General features: G+C 41.7%; 1 protein-coding gene across 1 annotated transcript in view; it reads right to left on the minus strand.

The window, feature by feature from the left end:
- VSIG1 (V-set and immunoglobulin domain containing 1) overlaps positions 1-24,236 on the minus strand; it is a 36,940-nt gene that overhangs the window by 7,412 nt on the left and 5,292 nt on the right. The window contains exons 2-4 of the mRNA XM_049871432.1: positions 15,653-15,816; positions 12,055-12,162; positions 5,587-5,785 (exon numbers count right to left, since the gene is read on the minus strand). Of these exons, the coding sequence (XP_049727389.1) occupies positions 5,587-5,785; positions 12,055-12,162; positions 15,653-15,816 (471 nt within the window). The remainder of the gene's footprint in view (positions 1-5,586; positions 5,786-12,054; positions 12,163-15,652; positions 15,817-24,236) is intronic.

Consider the following 24,236-nt stretch of genomic DNA (forward strand, 5'->3'; position numbering starts at 1 on the left):
ATACTTTTAAAGCACAATTTTAAAGGAAACTAGAACCCTTAATACGTTAAGGACTCGCTATTTTATTTTTTTAAATATCTTATTAATGTTTATTTTTTCTCTTTTCCTTCATAAGTCATTTTCATAAACCTTCATTCATCTGTGGGTGACATAAAAACGACAGAAGGGTTTGAATTTGCCCGTGTCCCTTATGGATAGGGAAAGCCCATTTTGGGCAAGTGTGTTAGACAGTGCTGAAATCTTGATTCATTCTTCATTCAACGAGCATTGACTGAGTGCCTTCTGTGTGCCCAGCACTGGACTAAACCAAAAACCTGGTGCCTCAAAGAGAACTGCCTCATAGGGTTTCCAAGGCTGTAATCTTTACAGAATCAGACTACCACATATTTCTCCCTCAGAGTGGCTGGTGGGTTCAAATCACTTACCCTTCAGTTAGCAGCCAAGTACTTAAGCACTGTGCCACCAGGGCTCTTTGGCACTGGACTAGCCCGTTGCCCTGAAGTCAATTCTGACTCATAGTGGCCCTATAGGACAGAGTAGAACCACCCCCTAGAGGTCCCAAGAAGCGCCCGGTGGGTTTGAACTGCTGCTCTTTTGGTTAGCAGCCAAGCTCTTAACCACTGCGCCACCAGGGCTCCTGGTACTGGACTAGGCGCCAGGAATTCCAAAGTTGCTTTAACACAGTTCTGAAGTAGGGTGGGGAAAGTGATGAGAGATGAGGCTAAAGAACAGCAGAGGCTTTATCTTGGAGGACCTTTTAAGATTAAGGTTAGAAGAAGCAGTGAAAAGTAGGATTAGTGAGGAGATTCAGATTCTCAGTATTTTTCCAGTTGAGAAGGTTTACTTTTATACTGAGAGCAGATGGGAGCCATGGAAGGATTTTAAGTAGGAGAGTGATGATGGTCATTTTAAGGTTTAAATGGATTGCTCTGAGTCTGGGGGTGCCTGAACTAAGGGAGAGGAGGAGACAGATTCAAGAGTTATTAAGGAAGTGGAAACAAGACTGGGTGACCACCCGGATATGGTGGATGAGGGAGAGGGTAGGGCCAGTGATGGTTCCCAGGTATCTGATTTGAGCAGCTGGGTACATGGTTTTGTCATTCGAAGAAAAAGAACACAGGAGGAAGAGCAGGTTTTAGGGAAAGGGGTGAGGTGGAGAACGGGATGATGATGTGGTCAGTTTGGGGCATACTGAGTTTAAGCTGCTTATGAGGAGCCCTGGTGGTGCAATGGTTAAGCAGTCGGCTGCTAACCGAAAGGTCAGTGATTCAAACTCACCATGCTGCCACAAGAGAAAGATCTGGCCACCTACTCCCTTAAAGACAGTTCTACTCTGTCATATAGGGTCACTACGAGTTGGAATAGACTCCACAGCACACAAGCTGCTTATGAAACACTTCAGTGGAGAAGGGAGTAGGAAGCTGGGAATTTGCATCTCCTCACTCATCTTACTTTTCACAGCTTCAGATAATGATCTGAATTTCTACACTTTCCAACTCGCCCTTCTTAATTTCGATACAAAACCTTTCCAAGGCTTAGGTTCTCTAACTTTGTTCGGCTAGTTAGACCTTAAATGTCTCCAGACTGCTCAGCTCTCCAGCTCTTACTCGGGATGCAGCAGTTAAGAGCACAACTCTGGGTCCACACAGAGTACGGACTGGCTCTGCAACTTTCACCCTAGATGTCTTTAGGCAAGTTACCATCTCAACCAAGCCTCAGTTGAGGTGAGTCTGTAAAATGTGAACAAGAGATTATCTAACTTCCAGCTGATCCAAAGATTAAATAAAATAATATATACAATGTCTTGCATGTTGAATTACTGTTGGCCATGGGTAGAACTAATAATGCCTGCTGCCACATTTTATAACCTGTCACTGAAATTAATCTTCTATTGATTTCTGCTCTACTCGCCCATCTCAGACTCTAACCAAACGCCTGTATATGTGAGTGAGAAAAGAGATGGATATAGCTGTAGCTTTTTCATGGAAGCACTTCACTGTCCCTATCTTTTAAATAGGCATCTTTTAGTTAAAAGAAGTATTTTTGCACTCAACTCTTTATTTTTTTGTTCCTTACCATTGATTTTGTCAGATGGGAGCAACTTGTTGGATTCGCTGACCCTAAACTAGGTAATTTAACCACAAGTCCATTGCAACTATCACTGGATTTAGATATTGCCTTTTATTCCCCTCTAAAATTGCTTAAAATGGAGATTTTATAGCCTTTACAGCAAAACACACCAATTTAAACAGAAAACTAAATGGGGCTGTCTTACCACAAAGTGGGACACTAGGACTTGAACTAAATTATGGACAAAAACCTGGAATGACTTGCACTTATTTCTTGAGTCCAGAATCAAACTCAGATAGGCGCTTTTATACTAAACATTTTTTTCCCTTTTATTAACAAAACACTTAGTGAATCACTTTGAATCACATCCCAAACCTATATATTTTCTAAAACTACTGAGTCAGGATTGAATTGACATTTCATCCCGTTAAAATTCCTAGTAGAACTTGGATGTTTTACTGGCAAAGCCACAGATCCTACCATTTAGCTTTATTGATTTCAACAGAATTGGGGTAGGAGGAAAAGCCTCACCTCAGAAGATAAATGACAATGATTCAGTGTGTTCTCAAACCTTCTCTAAATGAATTCTTTTTATGTGCCAAATTGCAGAAGGAAGGTGATGCTCATCCCAAACGCACACAACATAATGAATCAAACTTCCATCTTGGTAATTTTCAGAGATTAATTTTCCAAGGTTGCCATACCGAATGGAAATCTCTCAAATGAACGGTCATCCAAACCACCTGGTCTTTTGTTCATTGCTGCCTCTGTTCATTACTGTTTCCTTCGCCTAAATTGCATCCTGCCACCTCAGTACTTGGAGCAAAAGTCAGTTTCTCCCATAAGCTTTGCCCAGTTGCCTTTGGACGGCTTTCCCCTGTGCTCTCATAGCTCTCCTCTCCTGCCTCTACTGTAAGATTTCACGTTATATATCTGCCTCTGTCACTAATTCTGAATGTTGGGAAGGCTGGGACCCTGTCTTTCCATCTTCATTGCCTAGTACAGCAACTGGTACATATGTTCAGTGTTTGTTGAATGAATCCATACATAAACAAATGAATGCCTGGGATCAATTATCACTACGTAATGAAATTCCTCTGAAAGATACATTGCTAGGAAGAGCCATCTTTAAGGAAAGAGCAACACTTTCCCCCACCACTGGCCTCCCTTACCTACCCACCCTACCATGCCCCACCCCCCAGTTAGGGCAAGCAGAATGAGCACTCATGTGCAATGGGATTTGAGAACTGCAGTCTCGAACTCTCCAAAAAACCCCCCTAAATTTGTAGAATTTGCTGCTGCTGTTGTTCTTAGCACAATTGCAATGAATAAAAATAGAATTTTTGTGAGCTCCCAGACAAAAGGAAATCCATAGACCCTTTCTGCCTCTTACCTTGCCTGGGTCCTGGATGCTTAAGAAAAAGCCATGACACAGTCATGGCAGTAACAACCTGACCCAAAGCCTCATGGGAAAGAACAACTAGGAGAGGAAATGACCCTCAACTTTTTATGGAAGTTGATTTGGGATCCTCTCAACTTTAAATTTAAGAACATTAGCCTTCTTGCCTATCTCAAGGCTATTTCCAAGTCCTGAGATAAAGCGGCTTGGCCTATTTAGGTTGTTCCTGGTCAGAAGAATACCCCAGAGCAAAGGAAAAATAGAAAAGCATTAGACTAATTCCTCAATTTCTTTGAACATTTAAAAACCCTTTAGTTTCCAGTATCGAATTTGATCCTCATAACAAAGCTGTAAGTAAGACAGGGCAGGAATTACAACCTCATCTCACAATGGCCAGAGAAAGGTAGGCTGACTTGCCTAAGGTAGCGGAATAAGTGCGAGGACCCAGATCTTCCAGCCCCCAGCCTGGTGCTTTGGCCTTATCCCACACTATCTAGTTTCCGTGTGCATGGCTAGTCTTCCCAACAGGAATATAAACTCCTCCAATAAGGGGCTTGTGTATACTTCTCCTGTCTTCCTCCCTTGTATCCCAGTGCTTAGCACAGGGATCAGTAGAATAAAAACATGATTGATTGAGCTACCTCACTCTTAACAATTAACTTTTAGGTACCTTTCCGTCTTTGCTAAGAAAGTAGATGCAGTGGCAAACCTCATAGTCAATGTCAGCTGGTTCATTTTTGGCCTCACCTGGACAGTAAATCAAGACAAGTCTGGACTGTTCTCCTAGGTGTGTACCTTGTTACCAATTGCTGCTTTTCCAAGCTACTCAATTGCTGTTTGGATCTAATTCCTCTTTTCCTGTGATGTATACACACGGCTCAAGAGGAGCAATGACTAGACCCATTCCATTTTGGGTTACTTAGAAGTTGGAGTCTCTCGGCAGGAGTTCCTGAGTGGCGCAAATGGTTAAGCACAGGACTGCTAATTGAATGGTTGGTGGTTCAAACTGTCCCAGAGGAGATTCAAAAGAAAGGCCTGGCAATCAGCTTCCAAAAGGTTTTTTTCCTTAAAAACTCTATGAAGTGCAGATCTACAACACATGGAGTTGCCATGAGCCAGAATGACTCAACGGCAATTGGTTTGGTTTGGTTTAGAAGTAGGATAACCCTTAGCTCAATTGGTTAGTCGCTGAAGTTTGGCAGCTTTCTCACCCATCCCTTTAGTACTTGTACACAGGAATTAAGCTTCCATTGCTCACTCATAGCCAGAGATTGGAAGGAGCCCTGAAAATTGCTGAATTGTGGGCTCCCTAAGGGCAGAAACCACATCTCTCCATCACTGTAAACCTCATAGCCCCTGGCACAAAATAGGCACTCAACAAATACTGGTTGAATAAATGAACTACTCCAGGTTCATTTTAAGAGGGGGTATGACTTACCCAAGGTCACCTATTGAATATTTGCATATAAATAAATGAATCATCAACACAGCCTTAAAGTGTAGTCCTTTTTCCAAATAGCATTAGCATTTTTAAAAAGGAGCTTCCTGCCTTTGTTCAAAAGAATAATTCAATGGGGGGAATTGTGGCAGGCTTAGAAGAAGTATTTGGTGGAGGGTGGAGTGGGGTGAGGTTGATGAAGGCCCTTTTGTTATCTCTTAAATTCCACTAAGCTGACAGTTGTCTCTCAGGTAGGACTGGATCTAAATGGAAGCTTCCTCTGAAAGAGTAGCCAGTAATCATTTAGCGAGACTAGGGGCCGTCCTATCTGCTCCCAGTCTGTCCATCAGGGATAGAGACCCCTGGACTCCCGCTCATCTACTGCTGTCTATCACTTTGGCAGTCCCTTTGGTATGGCAATTTTTTCAACAAGTTTTATGAGTGATTTCGCAGCATCTGGATATGGGTTGTGCTGGTGGTATATCTCTATCTCCCTGATAATAAAAGGAGCCAAAAAACCAAACCAAACCCAGTGCCGTCGAGTCGATTCTGACTCATAAAAGGAGCAGGAAGGATGTTTACCCCAGGGACTGAATTGGCACCATAAATCGCTGCCCTGGCTCATTCAATGTCCTGAGTTACTCCAAGAAGAGAAAAAGGCAGAAAAAGTTGTTCATACCTAACACAGTGACGTTGAGGATGCCTTGGTTTTTGCCAACAAAGTCTGGGGGGTTGTTAACATCACAGATGTAAATTCCGGTATCTGCTGGCTGCATGTTAGAAATGGTGATAGACGCATTACCTGGTTGGGAAGACCCTACAATTCGATTTTTAAATCGCCCAATGGCTGCAGCTTGTCCACCTTCAGAGTAGTAAATCTAGGACAGAAAAAAATAACAGACAGTTGCATGAAATGAGAACTCGAGAATGTCCAGAGCTAGGATAAGCTACCTGGAAGGAAGCTCCCTCTACCCAACCTTACCTTCTCTGATAAAAAGAAGCATTTTTTCCCATGGGAAGCAAGTCCATGTGGCAAAGATTTCTCAACTTAGTGGGGCCCTTTAGTTTTCTCACAGCTGCTCACTGTCATTACCTCATTTGTGCCTCAAAGCAGCTCTGTGATGTCATGGGGCAGGGATGTTTAAGCCTAGCTTACAGATGAGCAGACAGCTGGAGCTAACCGGATTCAACTCCTAACCTTAGACTAGAAGATCAATATGCTCACCTGTTGAATTTATCTGGAGGAAACTCATTGTATAAGACACAAATGCCTAATGGGAAAGCCAAAGCCCCTTCCCTCTTTTCTTACTACTTTATAAACTTGATTTGAGATTCTCTGGGACTGTCTGGATTATCTGGTTTCCCTAAAAGTTAGAACGCTTATTCTCCTTTCATACACACATATTTCTTTGGGTAAGCAAACTTGGGTTCATTCTCTTTGTTAGAAGAGTAATATTTAAGAGAAGAAAGATCCCTGAAAACTCATCTGGTCCCATTCACTTATAGTTGTTGTCATGAGGGTGAAACAAAGTAATTTAGTGAAAAAGAAAAAACCAGTTGCCACGGAGTCAATTCCAAGTCATGGCGACGCCATGTGTGTCAGAGTAGAACTGTGCTCCACAGGGTTTTCTGTGGCTTCTTTTTCAGAAGTAGATCACCAGACCTTTCTTCTGAGGTGCCTCTGGGTAGACTCAAACCTCCAAACTTTTGATTACCAGCGGTTTGCACCACCTAGTAAATGCTTTCTCAGTGGTAGCTACTATTTTCTCCCCACGTGGCAGGAGTCAGAACTGGAACTAGTTTATCATTTAGATACATAAGAAAGCTCTGGCCCAGAGAGATTAAATGACTTGTCCAAAGCCATAGGAATTCATTTATTATTATTTTAATTTACTGGATTTAAGAAAGACCTGGATTCTAGTTCCATCTCCATTAAAGGACATGGACACTTAGATCATAATAGCAACTGTAGGGGCACCATGATGTGGTGGAAAGAGCCGTGGCCTAGGAGTCAGATGATCTGGATTTTAGCCACAGCTCTGCCTCTGACTAACTGTCACACAGTCAGGGGAGGTAGCCTCTACTCATGTCTCCATAGCAACCTGCTTTGTGAAAAGAAACAAGTAATGTAATCTCTGCAACCTTTGGTTTTCACATCTGAAAGTGAGGGACCAGAGCAATGTTCTCTGAAGTATAATATGCATTCTCCAAGTATGAGTACACAAATTGATTTTAAGGGTACATTAATGAAAATTTTAGAAAGAGATCTATCTAGCATATCAAACCTGTGACTCCATGGATAGCATTGCTAAGGGTGAGAATGAGGGAGATATTTTTAAGATTTAAAAAAACCAAGGTCTCTCTAGTAGATTTTATGAAAATATTAGATCGACTGGACTAGGGCAAGTTTAAAACCACAAACTTTTCCCCCAAATAGGTCTTGTTTGACGTAACAAGCCTGAAAGCCAGTGTTAACTCAAGGTATTCAATTTAGAGAACATTAAGTAATTAATAGTGAAGGTGATACAAAATTATGACAAAAAATCATGAAGGTGACACATGAATGACTGAAGCATGGGTATCACTGAACTAGGTAATCCTGGAGGTCTTTTCATGCTGCATACACTATGTCCACACTTTGTTAATTTCATACAAATGTGTGTAATTCAAGTGATTATTGTTTATTATTCAATAAACTGATATCGTCATAGTCCAGTGGATCTAATTAATATTTTCATAAAATCTATAAGAGGAAACTTAAGGTTCATTTAATTCACTCCTCTCACTTTACAGAAGAAACTGAGGCCCGGAGAGGTAAAAAAGACATACACAAAATTAACAGTTGGGACAATTCTAGAACCCAGTTCTCCTAATTCCTGGACTTGTCCAGTGTTCTTTTCCTCATTAGCCCAATGAAAGAGGAAAGGCAATCAGAAAACCAAAAGACAGTGTCTAGATGAATTAAAATATATTATCCTTTAAGCAGAAAGTCAATCCATTTTTAAACTAAGGCAGAAAGGTAGGTTGTAAGGGAAAACTCAAAGAAAAGAGTATTTTTAAGGAGAAAACTTTTTTCCTCTGCTTTTTCTAACATCAACCTGTTTTCTTTCTTGCCCTAAGGCACCGATTTAGAATTCATCTATTCACACCTATTGAAACCATAAAGTTTGTTCCAGAGGGATCTTGTTTGACTTTAACTAACCTAAAAGCCAGTATTATTAACTCAAGGTATATGAGTAGGACAGGAGGAGGTACAACTCCTTAAAGGTCTATCACCTTCATTTGAGCTGACACCCACAAAATCCAGCTTTCAGTTTCACAACCCAGTACCGCTCTTATTTACTAAGAGAAAGTTTGAGGTCCTGTTGACTCTTACCTGGAATACAGACTGATGTCCATCTGAAAAGCCCTTTAAAACCTAAACATCTGGCCACTTCCCCTGCTCTCAGTAAGACTGGGGAGAGGGCAGCTTTGGTTGTGTTAATTCTTGATGACATCACAATGAGACACAGCACCCAGTCCTGCCTAAAACACCCACAGTAAGTCCCAGAGGGTCCAAAGGACCTTGTTTCTGCAGAGCTCGGAGGCCAACAGAGTGTATTCTAGGACATGGAACACAGTCACTGGAAAAGTCTTATAGTTGGGCATGAATCAGGGTGAAATGAGCAAATAAGCATTGAGGCTCTGGACTCATAATTTATGTATAAAAAGAACCTTCACCACCTTAGCTCTTCACACTGTAGTCTAATTTTTTGCTCTCTCACATATGATACCAGGGATCGTGAGACAGAGTCCCTGCAGTGCTGTATTCTTTACCTGGCTTCCTCCCCTACAGTGTTGTATTACAAAAAAGGTTTCCTTTGCTGGGCTCCCCCCTCTTTAGTTTTGCATCTGAATCCTCCTTTTGCTTGGAGGTTATATGTAAACCCCATTGCACCTGCGTAGTATGATTAAGAACGTTGCTGATGTAACTTGTATGAACTCCTTACTTGTAAACCACTTTGAAAGTAAGTTGGCTGCCCACCCTTGGTGAGCAGTCTTGGCAGCAGTAGCTCCCACTGACTCCATTTCCTTGTACAACAAAATAAAAGTGCCTTTCTTGTTCTCCCACTTCATCTCTCATTTATTGGCCAATATGAGTCATGTCGGGTAAGAACCTGGGGTTTCTACCAGGTAACAGCAGGAATAGGGGTGAGGAAGAATGACATTGGAGACCTAAAAGGGAAAGACCTTTGCCTCAGGGTGCTGTGTAAGAAGAAAAGTTCCCAGGGCTAGGAGGGGCTTTCTGTTAGGGGAAGTTCACACTGTCACACTGTCCTTGCAAAGAAAAAAATAAATAAAACCAAAATGTTTCCCCTGAAACTGCTTATCTAATCACACAGGAAGGACTGCAACTTGGTTCCATTTTCCACAAAAGAATAACTTGTTTAAAAATCAAAGCAGAACCATAGCCAAGGCTGGGCCCGTGATCCTATGTGGCTTGTACACTTTTAAAAGAAAGAATATTGTCAGTTTTAATGATCAAAGACATTGAGGGCCAGGAAAAGTCATAAATGTTCAACAGACCACATCCTTTGTAGGATGGGGTCCTGCTTTAAGAAAATCCATCCAAGTGTTCCCTTAGGTGGTGCTTGTTAATTTTTACCCACTTGCCCTTTGTGGCTGTGTTCATGGCAGACAGCCCTTCTTTCCCCCAAGGTCCTCTCCGTCCACCCCTTTGGTGACATTAGAGGCTGACGTATGGAACCATAATAGCACATTAGTTATAAGACCTCCTGAGAGATCACTTAGTTCATGGTTTCTAAGGTTAAAGAGTCTTTAGGAGCCAGATGGATACTGGAAATACAGAAAATGGCTGAAAGGGGCTGGTGGGTAGTGAGATCACGGAGGACAATGGGGACTGCAGTGAACTGGAGAGCCAATGAGAACAAGGCATTCAAAGTGTCCAGACAAACCAGCAAAATACTGGATTGACCAACCCAAACACATCTACTGGTCAAATCTGGCCCAGAGGCTCCAGTTTGCAGCCTCTAATTCATTCTCTTCTATCACAGAAAAGGACACAGGCCTCAATAAAGGAAGTGATTTTCCCAAGGTCATACAAGAAATTTACAGTCAGACCTAGAATCCAGACCTGATTCCCATAGAATATATTAAGATTCTATTCATGTTCCTGCCTTAGGTGAGGAATATGATCCCCAGACAACTTTCATCCCTTGGGGCTATTCCACACCCCCATTCCAGTCTGGCCCTTCTCCTGCCAATTGGCGTGTTGATTCTCATGTTGCGTGAGTTCAGCACTTGATACCCTCAATGTTTGCCAGCTACAGTTGCAGGCCACTTGGTTCTCTGCATAGCAGCCTTTCCCCTTGTACTGTGCCAAGCTCTTATTCACATGAAGCCGTGCAGTTGGAAGCTAGATTTGCCCCAAAAGATCTTTCCTCAGTTTTGTGACACTGCTTTCTAACTAGAAAGTTGGAGTATAAACAAGAAGGATTGAAAGAATTCAGTCTGCTTTCTGTTTGAGTCTTTAGCCTCCAGAGCTGCTTTTCCAGGTTCCTTTTGGGGATGTAGAGGGCATGGAAATCCACAGAACACCATCCATCCTTTCCCTTCTACCTTCTTGCTTTCCTGTACCACTCATGAGGGGGATTAGGCATGTGCATGTGTGGGGCGGGGGGAGGTTCAGCGTAGCAGTGGTCTTAAGCCCAGAATTTTCTCCTGACTGAACTAGAGGGGCTGGGATTGCACATGGAAGGAATAGGACACCAAAAGGAAGACTCTCCTGCCTGCAAACCACTCTCTTACCAGCCTGCCATTGGCCTAGGATATCCACTATTTGAGTCGCTACTTTGGGTGATGGCATAGAAAATCCCTGCTTAAATGTATTTCTTTATAAGTGAACAAAATGAACTATTACCTGTCCCTAACACCTTAGCATGATACTAAATTTATCAGATTCAGCAAGAGTAGACATCTGAGTGAATGGGACACAGTATACATAAACTTTGATGGGAGGAGGATGGGAAGGGAAGATCTTAACGTGCTTCTCAATGAGGGTGATACTGACATTTTGGACAGACAATTCCTTGTTGTGTGGTTTTGTTCTATGTATTGCAGTACATTTAGCATGAATAGCCCATACCCGTTGCCATTGAGTGGATTCTGATTCATAGCGACCTTGCAGGACAGAGTAGAACTGCCTCATAGGGTTTTCTCATCTTTATGGAAGCAGATTGCCACATCTTTCTTCGGGAGAGTGGCTGGTGGCTGCGACCTTTTGGTTAGCAGCCAAGCGCTTAGCCATTGAGCCACCAGGCCTCCTTAGCATGTGTAGCCACCACCCACTAAATGCCAGTAGTGACTTCCAGTCATAACAATCAAACCAACACCCCTCCCCACATTTTCAAATGTACCTGAGGAGGTAGCATCTCCCCTCCCTCATTTGAAAACATTTGATAAAATGCTACCCCTAGAGGACAAGGCAGGGTGGGAATCTGAACAGCTAGAAAACATGAGGCCACTAGGTCCTGGGAAAGAAGTTGTTCAAGCTATGTGTGTGTTGGGGAGATGAGGATAGCAGAGGGTTTTTTCCACTATAGATGTCCTAGAAGAGTAAGTATTGTCCAAGAGACCCATGCTAAGCTATTGTTGTTTTCTGGGATGAGGACTCCTCTGAGAGAAAGATCATGCTAATGAATACTCTGGCCCCCTGGTCATAAGACTTGCAGGAAACTTCTGTGGTCTCCCAGTCTCCATTCACCAAAGGACTCCCTTGGCTGGTATTGTCAGTAAGAGATAACATCCTCCTCTGGGTATTGAGAAAAACCAGGCCTTGGAGTCCATTTCTGCTTAATGCAATGACTTTGGGTAGGAGAAGAAGATGACCCATGGCAGGAGCTGTCCACTGCCCTACTCAGGGCAGAATTAGTGACCTCAGCCTTTTGAAGGCGGGTGAAAAGAGTTCCAGACATGGGTGTGAGAAGGCAAATTCACTATGGCTCCAGTTTTGCCAGGGGTTTATCCTGATCTGGATTGTTACCAAACTCAGACCTTCCCATCCCACCCCTACATCTAGTGTCATTGTCTTAGAGACTCTAGTAGTACACCAGTAGGAGTCTAGTAGTACACCAATAGGGATTCTTACCTGAGAGGTCCAGCTACATCTTCCCCGAGCGTCTCTTGCATGCGCCATGTCTAGACACTGACTGACTGCCTTTTCCTCCAAACCCTCAGTATTGAGGCACGGGCTGTGCTGTGTTTGAGCAGAAATGGGTGGATCTGAGAGCCGAATGCTATATGGCATACTGCCACATCAAACCAGGAGTTGAACTAAATTATTCAGTGGTCAGTGTGGCAGCATCTTACTCCCGTAAATCAGAGAACTGTTTCATAGCACAGCAGTCTCTTTCTAGCATACCCCAAAACGTCCCACTAGCAGTTCCTAGATTGACACACAATGTACCCTGCAGAAGTTTGAATTCATGAGTGTGTTCAAACAGGAAACAAACTGGAAATGGAAGCCAAATTTCATTTTGAAAAATGCCATCTCAACCAAGGATGTCTGTTTGGGGCTCCACACAGGATGAGGACCAGACAGAGAGGCCTGACATGTCTCTTTAGTTGCAGGCTCATGCAGGAAGGGAAGAAGAGGCCTAGATGTCCCCCAAAAGTGATTCAACTACAACTAAGTGTACCCTGTTGGACTGGGCTCTCCAGTGTCCATGACCCAGTCTTTCTGGAACACCATGGGTATGGATGGGATAGGGATTGTGCAAAATCATCATTTTGTGAGTAGTGGTGCTAGTAATGATAATAGTTCACATTCATTGTTAATTATGTAAAAGGCTTCTAAGCACTTGACAAGCATTATCTCATTTAATCTTCACAGTAAAGGTATTAAAAAAATAACCCATTGCCGTTGAGTCAATTCCGATTCATAGAGACCCTATAGGACAGAGTAGAACTCCCCCATAGGATTCGAACCGCCAACCTTCTGGTTAACAGCCAAGCTCTAAACCACTACGCCACCAGGCTCCAGTAAAGCTATTAAAAAAATTAGGTGGGTAAATATCCCCATTTTACAGATGAGAAAACTGAACCTTTGAAAGACTGACTTTTCTAAGCCAGTAAGTGGCAGAGTAAGGAGTAGAATTAATACCGCTCAGGAGGTTTCCACTGGGCTTCCGAATCATCTGGCAAAGCAGAGAGAAGCACAGGCCTGCGGGGTACAGGGTGGGGGGAGGGGGGGATGCTCCAGTTCTCTTGTAGTAGAGGCCTGAAGATGGTTATAATGGGGATTCAGCTGGAGCAAGCTGAAGCAAGACAGGAAGAGAGGAGAGGAGGAGAAGCTTAGCTTTGTGGGGGTGATTTTCACTGTCCCCAAGCCAAGAGCCAGCCTTACTTCACCTTGTTCTCTATGCAGCCAAGACACAGGCATAACACAGGTCTCATGCACTTGGAGAAGCATCTGGAATGTTTTAAAATCAAGGAGCACATTCTCACTGATCCAGCACCTCAGTGCTGAAGACCTCCTTTGATCTGCACATTCCAAAAGAACGGATACCTTAAGTTACTTGCCCCACCTGGACGTGACATTTTGGAGAATAAGGCAAATGGAAACTAAATCAGCTGCTCAATAAATACTTATTTGGTAATAGATTTTCGTTTTAAATTGCTTTCAAGAGATGTACTGAGCTCAAGCCACACTTAGTTCCATTACATACACTTTCTTCATCTGCATTTCCAGATCTAGAAAAAAGCTCATCGCTGGCCACAAGATTCTTTGGCCCTGCAGCTCCCAACTCCTCACCAACTACATAGTTCAACCAAGAAGGAGTCTTATTCATTCCAGTGGCAGAGGAGGCATAAGGAAATATTTGTGTTTTTAAACTCAGCCTGGCCTGGTCTGGCTTCCAAGCAGTTGAGGATGTCTTGATTTGAGTACCAAGCACAAAAAAAATCTCAAAATATATTGGCAAGGCTTTTCTAAATTCAGCCCCTAGTAGTAAAATGAGTACTTCAAACCCAGAGATAATGAAGATGACTGAAGAAACAAGTCAGGAAATTGAATTTAAATGGGAGAAAGGTTGTGTGAGTATTGCCATCCACAATCTAACAGACCAAAAAACCAAACCCATTGTCATCGAGTTGATTCCGACTCATAGCGACCCTATCGGCCAGGGTAGAACTGCCCCATAGGGTTTCCAAGGAGCGCCTGGTGGATTTAAACTGCTGACCTTCTGGTTAGCAGCCATGGCTCTTGAGCACTATGCCACCAGGGTTTCCCAATCTAACAGAGCAACCCGTAAAGGAAAGGGTTGACTTCTTACTTAAATCCAACACGCAAGGTCTTGGGGCATTTTGCGTGATGGAAATAGTTAGAATTACTGGTGCTGCTGCTACTGATGATGATGAGGAGGAGAATAATTATGATAATAATAAGTGTTTAGAAATGAGAAAACATAGAGGACTGTCTTTATGCATTATTTTTTCCAAGTGTTCTCACATGCATTGTGTCAGTTGATTCTCCATGAGAAATGTAGGAGAGAATTACTGTCCTACCATATTTTAAAAAGAGGCACAGAGAGAGTCAAGTATTTGCCCGAGCTAAGTAGTACTGAGAAAAATTGTTTAACTTTGGCTAGAGGCTGGTGGTATTAATGGCATCTCCTCCTTCACGGGATTTCCTGCTAAACAAATGTTTAGGGCTTCTGGCAAAGAGAGGACTGAGTGCCCCCAGAGAACTAGTAACACAGTAAAGTGACAGTAGCTATGGTGTGGCTCCTCCAAGCTAACACCTCCTTCTTTTCCACCTCTGCTCCTGGGTCTCCTCAGCCCACTCAATTCTCCCTCTATCTTTCTAGAAACCAAAACCCTTCTTTCCTTCAAGGCCCAACTCAACTGCATTCAACTATTCCAAACCACATTGATTTGTCTCTTAACTCCCTGTTTTGGGTCACAGATTCTTTTGAATTCCAAAGAATGTGTACAGGTGTGCATGTAATGTGTCACACACACGCATGCACACACACACTTTTGAGCATCCAATTTGAGTACTTGGGCTAATTTAAAGAAGGAATTACCCTCACGGCCAGATGAAGAAAATCTGGGAAGCAGGCAGCATGTATGTAGAATCATCCTCCTCTTTTGACTTTCACCCACCCTCCTCTGGCAACTTCTTCCTCCAGATGCTATGCCTACCCACCCTATCCCCTATCCTCTAGCCTTGTGCTGCCCTCGATTACACAGGGTTTGTCACTCCCATGGCCCTTCTCCATCCATCTGGGGAGTCTCATTCCACCAGGACTTGGTTTGGCACAAATTGCTAGCTCACTTGACAGGCAGATCCATGATATCAAGTTTGACAAAGACCTATAGGTCAATTAGCACATGCATTTGAACTGGGCTCTTCTGGAAATCATAGTCAAGGAGATATTTGGGGGAAAAGCCGTTTCAGAGCTGCTGCTCATTTCACCTCTGAGGCCCATTTTTGTCTGCTCCAGAATGCATGGTGTGCTTGATGTTGATCTACACAGAATTGAGAGAATGGGCTATAACCAAATATGAAGAGAAAATAAAGTCCAAGTCGTTAAGATGATGCTCTTCCCTAAACAGCTCTCTTCACTTGTTTTATCTGAGATTGTGCCATTGTTGTCGCTGGCTTACTAGTCCTTCAGACACTGACCCCAACAGTTTTCAGTCCAAACTACCAAAGGGAAACAGTTTGAGAAAAGAGTACTTACGGATACTGGCTGCAACTCCCTGTTATGGAAGAAAGACCATTGGATGACAAGCTTGTCCAGGGAGGTCACAGTGGTGGTGTAGATGCAGACGAGAGTGACATCAGATCCAATAGTCACGTTCACCACATTGTCTGGGATGGTCACTTGCACCACGCTAACCTGACCTGAAAAGATAATCATTAAAAACAATAGTATACACATTCTGATGACACGTTTTTTACATTATAAAGCACTTTCAACAACATCTCATTTAAGGAATCCAATGTGAGAAGAAGGTAAAACGAACCACATAGGAAAGTTGAACAAGCAATTGGGGTAGTAGTAGGGGAGGCCATAGCAAATTGTAATGTGAAGTTACTCAAATTTTACATGATGTTGAGGTAAGAATACTAAACTAGGTATTCCTTCTGTGTAAGGACGCCTTACACAGAGGTACTCAAAGGTTTCTGGGGACCCCAAAAGTTACCCGAATATGGTGAACAGCCATCTCAGTTTCAGGGGTGTGAGCCTTTCAGTTTTAAAACCTGAAAAATCTCAGGCAAACCTTCCATTTTTGCTAGAACTTTCAGTGCTAAAGCCAGGAAAGTCCCAGGGAAACTGGGATGAGTTGGTCATCCTATCCCAAGACCATTTTGGGGGCTATAAGATCAAAACTATGTTCAGAATAATACTAAGATGCTATTTTTCTTTTTCAATCTCATCCTCTCATGAGTATACAGTGAAGTTTTCCAGAAGCTACATGACAAGTAAAGATGTCATCACTCTGGCAGCTAATGGAATGGAATGTGTTTGCATATTCTTGTGTTTAATTTTTTTTTAACTTCTAATATAGTAAATAGAAATAATCCACATAGAAAAAACTCTTTGAGGCCCTTAATAATTTAACATTTTTTTATTGAGATAAATGTAGATCCACTTGAAGTTCTAAGAAATATGACAGATCCCATGTACATTTTACCCAGCACACCCAGGACATTGACATTGATACAATCCACCAATCTTATTCATATTTCTCCAGGTTTCCTGGCCTCTACAACTACGAGCGAATAAATTTTTATTGCTTTAAATCAGCCACAGTATGACTAAATGATAGATGTGTGGGAGCTGAGTCGCCCAGTTTTTGGTAATTTGTTATGGCAGCCCTAGGAAATGAATATACCCTTATTCCTATCTCGCCGAGAGTTTTTATCATAAATGGGTATTGGATTTTGTCAAATGGTTTTTCTTCATCGATTGATATGATCATATGTGTCTTATCTCTTTTTGTCAGCTTACAAGAGGTTTATCCATTTTATTGATTTTTTTCAAAGAACCAGATTTTTGTTTCACTGATTTTCTCTGTCGTTTCCCTATTTTTGATCCCATTGATTTCAACTCTTACCTTTATTATTTTCTTCCTTCTGCTTGTTGGGTTTATTTTGCTCTTCTTTTTCTAGTTCCTTGATCTGGCTCTTCTTCCTGTTTTTCTTTTCTTGCCTTTCTGTGGATAACTTAAACTTTTTTTTTTTATGATTCCATTTTGATTTACCCATACTACTTTTAAATCCTTTAGTATATTCCGTTATAGTTTTCACAGTGGTTGCTCTGGATGTTACTATATAGATTTGTAACTTGTAACAGTCTACTGCTAGTCTCACTTCCATTTAGGCCTATTTACTTTCTCCACTTTCAAATATCATTGCCTTGGGTATCATATGGTGTTATAATTTTTGTTTCAACCATCAAATATGATTTATAAAATTCTTGAGTTAGAGGATACTCTATTATGTATACTCATATTTCTGCTCTTCCCATTGTTCCCTCTTTCTTGATGCTCCAAGATTCTTTCTTCTTGAAGATTTACTTTCTGTTTAGAAAACTTCCTTTAGCCATTCTTTAAGGGTAGGTCTGCTAGGAACAAATTCTTTTTGTTTTCTTTTGTCTGAAATAAAAATTTCTTTATTTTCCTTTTATTCCTGAAAGATAGTTTTTCCAGATACAGAATTTACAATTGACTATTTTTTTCTTTCGGCACTTGATAAATGATATGCTATTTCTTTCTGGCCTCTATGATTTCAGATGAAAAATTAGCTGTCATTCAAATTGGTGTTCCCCTATAGGCAATGTGTTGGCTATTACTGACTGTTTTCACTGTATTTAATTTTCAGGAGTTTAATTATGACGTGTCTTGGCATGGATTTCTTTGGGTTTATCCTGTCTGAGGTTCATTCAACTTATTGAATCTTCAGGTTTAGGTCTTTCCCCCAAATTTAGAAAGTTTTAAACTATTATTTCTTCAAATATTCTTTGAGACTCACTCTCCTTCTCCCTGCCTTTTGGGACTCCAATGATACAAATGTTGAATCTTTTGTTATTGTCCCACAGGTCCCTGAGGCTCTGTGAAAGTGTTTTCAGTTTATTTTCTCCCTGTTGGTCAAACTGGGTGAAATCTATTAATCTGACCTCAAGTTCACTGATTTTATTCTCTGTCATCCCACTCTACTATTGAGCTCTTCAGAGAGTTTTTATTTCTATTATTATGTTTCTCAGATCTATAACTTCCATTTGGTTTTTTTTATAAATTCTTTTTTTGCTGAGGTTTTCTATTTTTTCACGTGTTTTAAGAAAATTTGTAATGAGCTGTTGAAGAATTTTTATAACAACCACTTTTAAATCCTTTTCAGGCAATTCCAACATCTGATTCGTCTCAGTGTTGGAATCAGTTGATTATCTTTTTACATCCAAGTTGTGTTTTTCTCAGTTCTTCGTGTGACAGGTGATTTTTTCCTTTTTTTTTTTTTTTACTGAGTTTTAGATGAAGGTTTACAGAGCAAATTAGTTTCTCATTAAACAATTAATACACATAAATTGTTTTGTGGCTTTGGTTGCCAACCCCACATCATGTCAATGCTCTGCCCTCCTCAACCTTGGGTTCCCCATTTCCATTCATCCATCTTTCTTGTCCCCTCCAGCCTTCTCATCCTTGCCCCTGGGTGGGTGTGCCCGTTTAGTCTTGTATATGTGGTCGAGCTTCGTGTATTGTTTGTTTTATGGGTCTGTCTAATCTTTGGCTGAGAGGTGGATCTCAGGAGTGACTTCAGTACTGAGTTAAAAGGGTTTCTGGGGGATGATAGGTGATTTTTTTTATTGAACATTTTGTATGTTATGTTAGAAAACTCCTATTTAAATATTTTATTTTAGCTAACAGTCACCCTGTTTATGTTTAGCACACAGGGTTTGTGAGCTGTGATTCCAATGGCAGTTTAATTTTCAGAGCTTTGTGGTATTGTTTTGGTCCATTTGGTTTATCTGGTGTCACTGGTGACACCTGATCATGCTCTTTGAGGGGGTGGGTTTCCCTAGGTTGGGGTATGGGGTGTCTGTCAGTGGGGAGGTACTGGTATGGTGGATATCTTATTACCTAGTGCTGCCATAACAAAATACCACAAAGTGGGTGGTTTTAAAGAACAGAAATTAGTCTATTACAGTTTTGGAGGCTAGAAGTCCAAATCAGGGCATTCGTTCTAGTTGAGTGTTATGGATTTAATTGAGTCCCCCAGAAAATACGTGTTGTAAATCCTAAAGCCCTGTATCTGTGGTTGTAATCCCATTTGGGAATAGAATTTTCTTTGTTACGTTAGTGAGATCATTATCAGTGTAGGGTGTGTCTTAAACCAATCACTTTTGAGGCATGAAAAGAGCAGATTAGGCACAGAGAAGGAAGGGGGGGACATACCTGCCACATGAAGATCACCAAGGAACTGAACAATAGAAGCTGAAAAGAGACAAGGACCTTCCCCCAGAGCTGACAGAGAAAGACTTCCCCTAGAGTCGGACCTCTGAATTTGGACTTCTAGCCTCCTAACCTGTGAGAAGGAAACCCTGGTGGCACAGTGGTTAACAGCTATGACTGCTAACCAAAAGGTCAGCAATTCAAGCTATGACTGCTAACCAAAAGGTCAGCAGTTCGAATCCACCAGGCATTCCTTGGAAACCCTGTGGGGCAGTTCTACTCTGTACTTCAGGGTCACTATGTGTCGGAATCGACTCGCCGGCGGTGGGTCAGCAGGTAAACTGTGAGAGAATAAATTTTTTTGTTTAAGCCACCCACTTGTGGTATTTCTGTTATAGCAGCACTAGATATCTTAGAATTTGGTACTGAGAAGTAGGGGTGCTGCTCTAAAAAACATCTAAAATGTGGAAGTGGTTCTGGAATTGGGTAATGGATGGCAGCTGGAAGAGTTTTAAGGTGCCTAATAGTAAAAACCTAGATTGCCTTGAAGAGGCTGTTGGTAGAATTATGGGTGTCAAAGGCAATTCTGGTGAGGGCTCAGAAGGACATGAGGATTGCTATAGAGAAAGTCTATTGTCTTAGAGAATATATATGACGCCAGCAACAGAATGTTGTCAGAAATGTGGACGTTAAATGTGCTTCTGGTGAGGCTTTTTTTCCCCCCCCTGTTATAGCAGCACTAAGAAACTAAGAAGGCGAGGGTCCTTCGTTTTTGGTAGCTGTGATTGTTAAGGTCATGTGTGAACTTGGCTGGGCCATGATTTTCAGGGGTTTGGCAGTTGTGATGTAGTTTGGCAGTCATGTAACTATGTAATCACCTCCAGGATTAGATCTAATATAGTGTGATCACCTCCATGATGGGATCTGCTGTGAGTAGCCAATCAGTTGGGAGGGAGTTTCCTTGGGTCTGCATCCAATATAGGTGGATTTTCATAGCAGGGCTCATGGGTTTTTACTAGCCCTGGATCCTGCTGTTGGCTCCTGTTCATCTGACCTCCTGTTAGTGGGACTTGAACTAAAAGCTTACCTGTGGTCTTGCCTGCCAATCTTGGGGTTCATTGGTCTCTGCAGCCTATGAGCCAGAGACCTGCTGTCTGGCCTGTGAATCAGGGGTTTGCCAGCCCCTATATTTAAGTGAGTAAGGAGAAGCCTCCAGCCTGACCCACAGATTTGGGACTTCCCATCCTCTACAACTATGTGAGCCAACTCCTTGGTATAGATCTCTCTCTATATATATTTAAGTGGTTTTCTAGTTTTGCTGCTTTAGAGAACCCAGCCTAAGACAGTAGCCCTGGGTGTTACTTGGCATTCCTTGGCTTGTAGGTGGTTCTTCACATGGTTTCTTCTCCCTGTGTGTATCTCTGTGTCTATTCTGCTCTTTTTATAAGACACCACTCACAAAAGTTTAAGTTTAGGACCCACACTACTCTGGAATGATCTCATTAATGTAACAGAAGAAAAGTCCTATTTCCAAAGAGTCACATTCACAAGCACAGGGGCTAGGACCCCAATACATCTTTTGGGGGGACACAATTCAATCCACAATTCAATCCTCTGGGTACCCCAAAGTCTCTGCACAAAAGAGGAGTATCTCAGGACTTCAGAGACAAAGAGATTTCCCAAACTGGGCCACTTACTGTAATAACGTGCATATTCTACATTGTTTTGCCAACCAAGCTCTCCCCCAGCCCCCTCAGGTATTTTCTAAAGCATGCTATGCTAATTTTTTATGGCAACATGTGAAAGAATTAGCATAGCATGCTTATGAAAATAACTCCTGGGAGGAAGAGGGTGCAGTTGGCAAAACAGAATCATTATTTGTGTAAAAATACAGTACTGTGGCTGCATCTCTCTTACCTTATCCACCTCCCATTTTGTGAAAGAAGGGAGTTTTATGCTCAGCAGGGAAGGCGGGTGCTTCCTTTGTTTGCTATTGTTGTTGGGACTTCTGATAAGTTCCCCTTGCTAGTAGTGTTAGGCTCACCTGGTGTAACGAATTGAATTGTGTCCCCCCAAAATATGTGTCAACTTGGTTAGGCCAAATTGTATGGTTGTCCTCCATTTTGTGATTGTAGTTTTATGTTAAAGAGGATTAGAGTGGAATTGTAACACCCTCACTAAGATCGCATCCCTAATCCAATGTAAAGGGAGTTTCCCTAGGGTGTGGCCTGCACCACCTTTTATCTTACAAGAGATAAAAGGAAAAGAAAGCAAGCAGAGACTCTGGGGGACCTCATACCATCAAGAAAACAGTGCTGGGAGCAGAGCGCGTCCTTTGGATCTGGGGTCCCTGCTCTAAGAAGCTCCTAGTCTGAGGCAAAATTGATGAGAAGGCCAACAGAGTAAGAAAGGCTTCCCCTGGAGCTGACCCCTGAATTTGGACTTTTAGCCAACCTTACTGTGAGGAAATAAACTTCTCTTTGTTAAAGCCATCCACTTGTGGTATTTCTGTCATAGCAGCACTAGATAATTAAGAAACCCGGTGTTGTCAGAGGGACTGTCATTTGATCTGGTGGAGGAATGAGCCTAAACTTTAAACCAAAAAATATCCCCTGAGGTCTTCTTTAAACCAAACAACAGTTTAGCTTAACTTGTGAAAAATGCTACCCTTGAGCATTGCGCTCTTTTAAGAACTGTCTATATGGGATAAAACGGACAACAGCAACTTGAAAGATTAGATAGGAACTTTAGGGGGTAGTAAGTTTATGTTAATGGAGAGGAACAACTCAGAAAAGGAGGGTAAAAATGGTTGCCCAACTAGAAGAATATATTAGTGTCACTGAATGGTACATGTAGAAATTGTTGAATTGGTGTATGTTTTGCTGTGTATATTCTCAACAACAACAAAATAAAAAAAAATTCAGAAGAAAAAAGAATTATGTGTGAGATTAAATTGACAATGGCAACTTGAAAGGTTGGACGGCAAGCTTAAGAGGCAGTGAGTTTAAGATAATGGTGGTAGAATAATCTGGAAAAGAATAGTGAGAATGGTAGCACAACTTGAAAAATGTAACTAATGTCTCTGAATTGTGCACGTAGAAATTGTTGAAATGGTGTACCTTTGGCTGTGTATATTTTCACATACACATACAAAAAAGATGCTGTCTATGCTGCAGAGAAACTGGAGTGAGAGCCTTAGTTGCCTGAAAGGCTACAGGTCGGGGTAAGGGTGGGATGAGGACACAGACATCTTGAGAGGACCAGAAGACATAGTACAGAAAGACAAATCCCTATCCTCCTTCCCAATTTTGCATATCCTAAGATTTATTTGTTTTTCTACTTAATGACAGTGGTCAGGCAAAAGGAACTCAGTAGATTGGTGAAAAAAAAAACCTTTTGAAAAACTAAAAGAAAAAGCAAACCTTTAAATGATTATCCCTGGTTTCCTGGGTTCAATAGCTGTGTTCTCTGTCACAGCTAGGACACCTGGTCCACCTGTTTCCCTGCCAGAAGCTGGCCATTTACCTGGAAACTGATGTCTTGATGAATTGAGAGAAGTGGTTTAGGGTAGACGCAAACACAGCACCTTTAACTCCATGCCATTTTCCTCTTTCCAATGTTCTCCTCCCCGTGCTTTCTCACTTCCCATAAAGCGTCCCCAAAAAGAGAAAATTGGCCTTCAGAAAGCAGCTACTCTTTGCAATGAAAATTTCTTTGGAGAAAGCTAAGTGCCCCCCTCCTGCCCATCTCATTTCTCTTGGAAGTTAGCCACAACTCTGTCTGGGCTGAAATGATGACTTACTAATGTCTTGAAAGTATCCAGGATAAAAAAGATAGAATTGGATATTTGGTGGCCATCAAAGCTTTCCAGAAGCTTTCCCTTAAAACCAGAGATTTGGGAGGTATTATTTGACCATATTTTTGTTCTCTAGTTTGGGTCTCAATACCTGTTGTGGGATTGGCTAATGGTGGGAACTTATGGTCAGGTAAGGCAAAGTCTTTGAGGGCCACTCTCAGCAAAGTGCTTGAAAGGGGAGTAAGCGCAGTTCTCACACAAAGCCAGCCATGGACAAAGCCATGGTGCCTAGCAACAAATATTTGTTGAGCACCTATTTTGTGCCAGAAATAGTACTAAGCATGGGGTAACAATAATGACCAAGGCAGACATGATCCCTGCCTACCATGTCAAGACAGCAGAAAGTCACATGCAGCACAGACCAGAATAAACAGAATAAAGGCAAATACAAATCAAGGATTTGGGAACCATAAACCTGATTTAAGCAGTTTCAATATTTTTTTTTTTACTAGAAGACATATAAATGCATAACAAATTTGAGATCTGCAAAAGCCCAATAATATCACCTCAGAATTAGGGTTGTTATCTCAAATTTCAAAGTCAGAATATATTTTTAAGTATACTACACAATATCCGTAAATAAATAACAACTGGCAAAGCAAACTCTCCAGACCATTTTATTCCTCAGTTTACCAATTCTGAAGAAAGAATCCTTAACCAATCCTTAAATTCTGAAGAAAAGATAGGTTTTCAGAAATTGTCCACCACTAATATAATGGCAATATACTTCAGAGCTAAGAGTTGTAAATTTCCAAAAGAACTTGTAAACAAATTTCACATCTTATGAACCACTCTGACCTGGATCACAGTAGAGGGTCACAGACAGAGTTGGCAAAAAATGCAGAACAACAAGGCAAATTAATAAAAAAAGAAGACCAGATTTACTGGCCTGATAGAGACTGGAGGAGCCCCTGAGACTATGGCCCTAAGACACCCCTGTGACTTGGGACTGCAGCCATTCCAGGAAACCACTTTCCAGCCAAGCAATAGACAGGCCTATAAAATCAGACAATAAT

The sequence above is a fragment of the Elephas maximus genome, chromosome X (genome assembly GCF_024166365.1).
Source record: "Elephas maximus indicus isolate mEleMax1 chromosome X, mEleMax1 primary haplotype, whole genome shotgun sequence".
NCBI classification, from domain to species: domain Eukaryota; kingdom Metazoa; phylum Chordata; class Mammalia; order Proboscidea; family Elephantidae; genus Elephas; species Elephas maximus.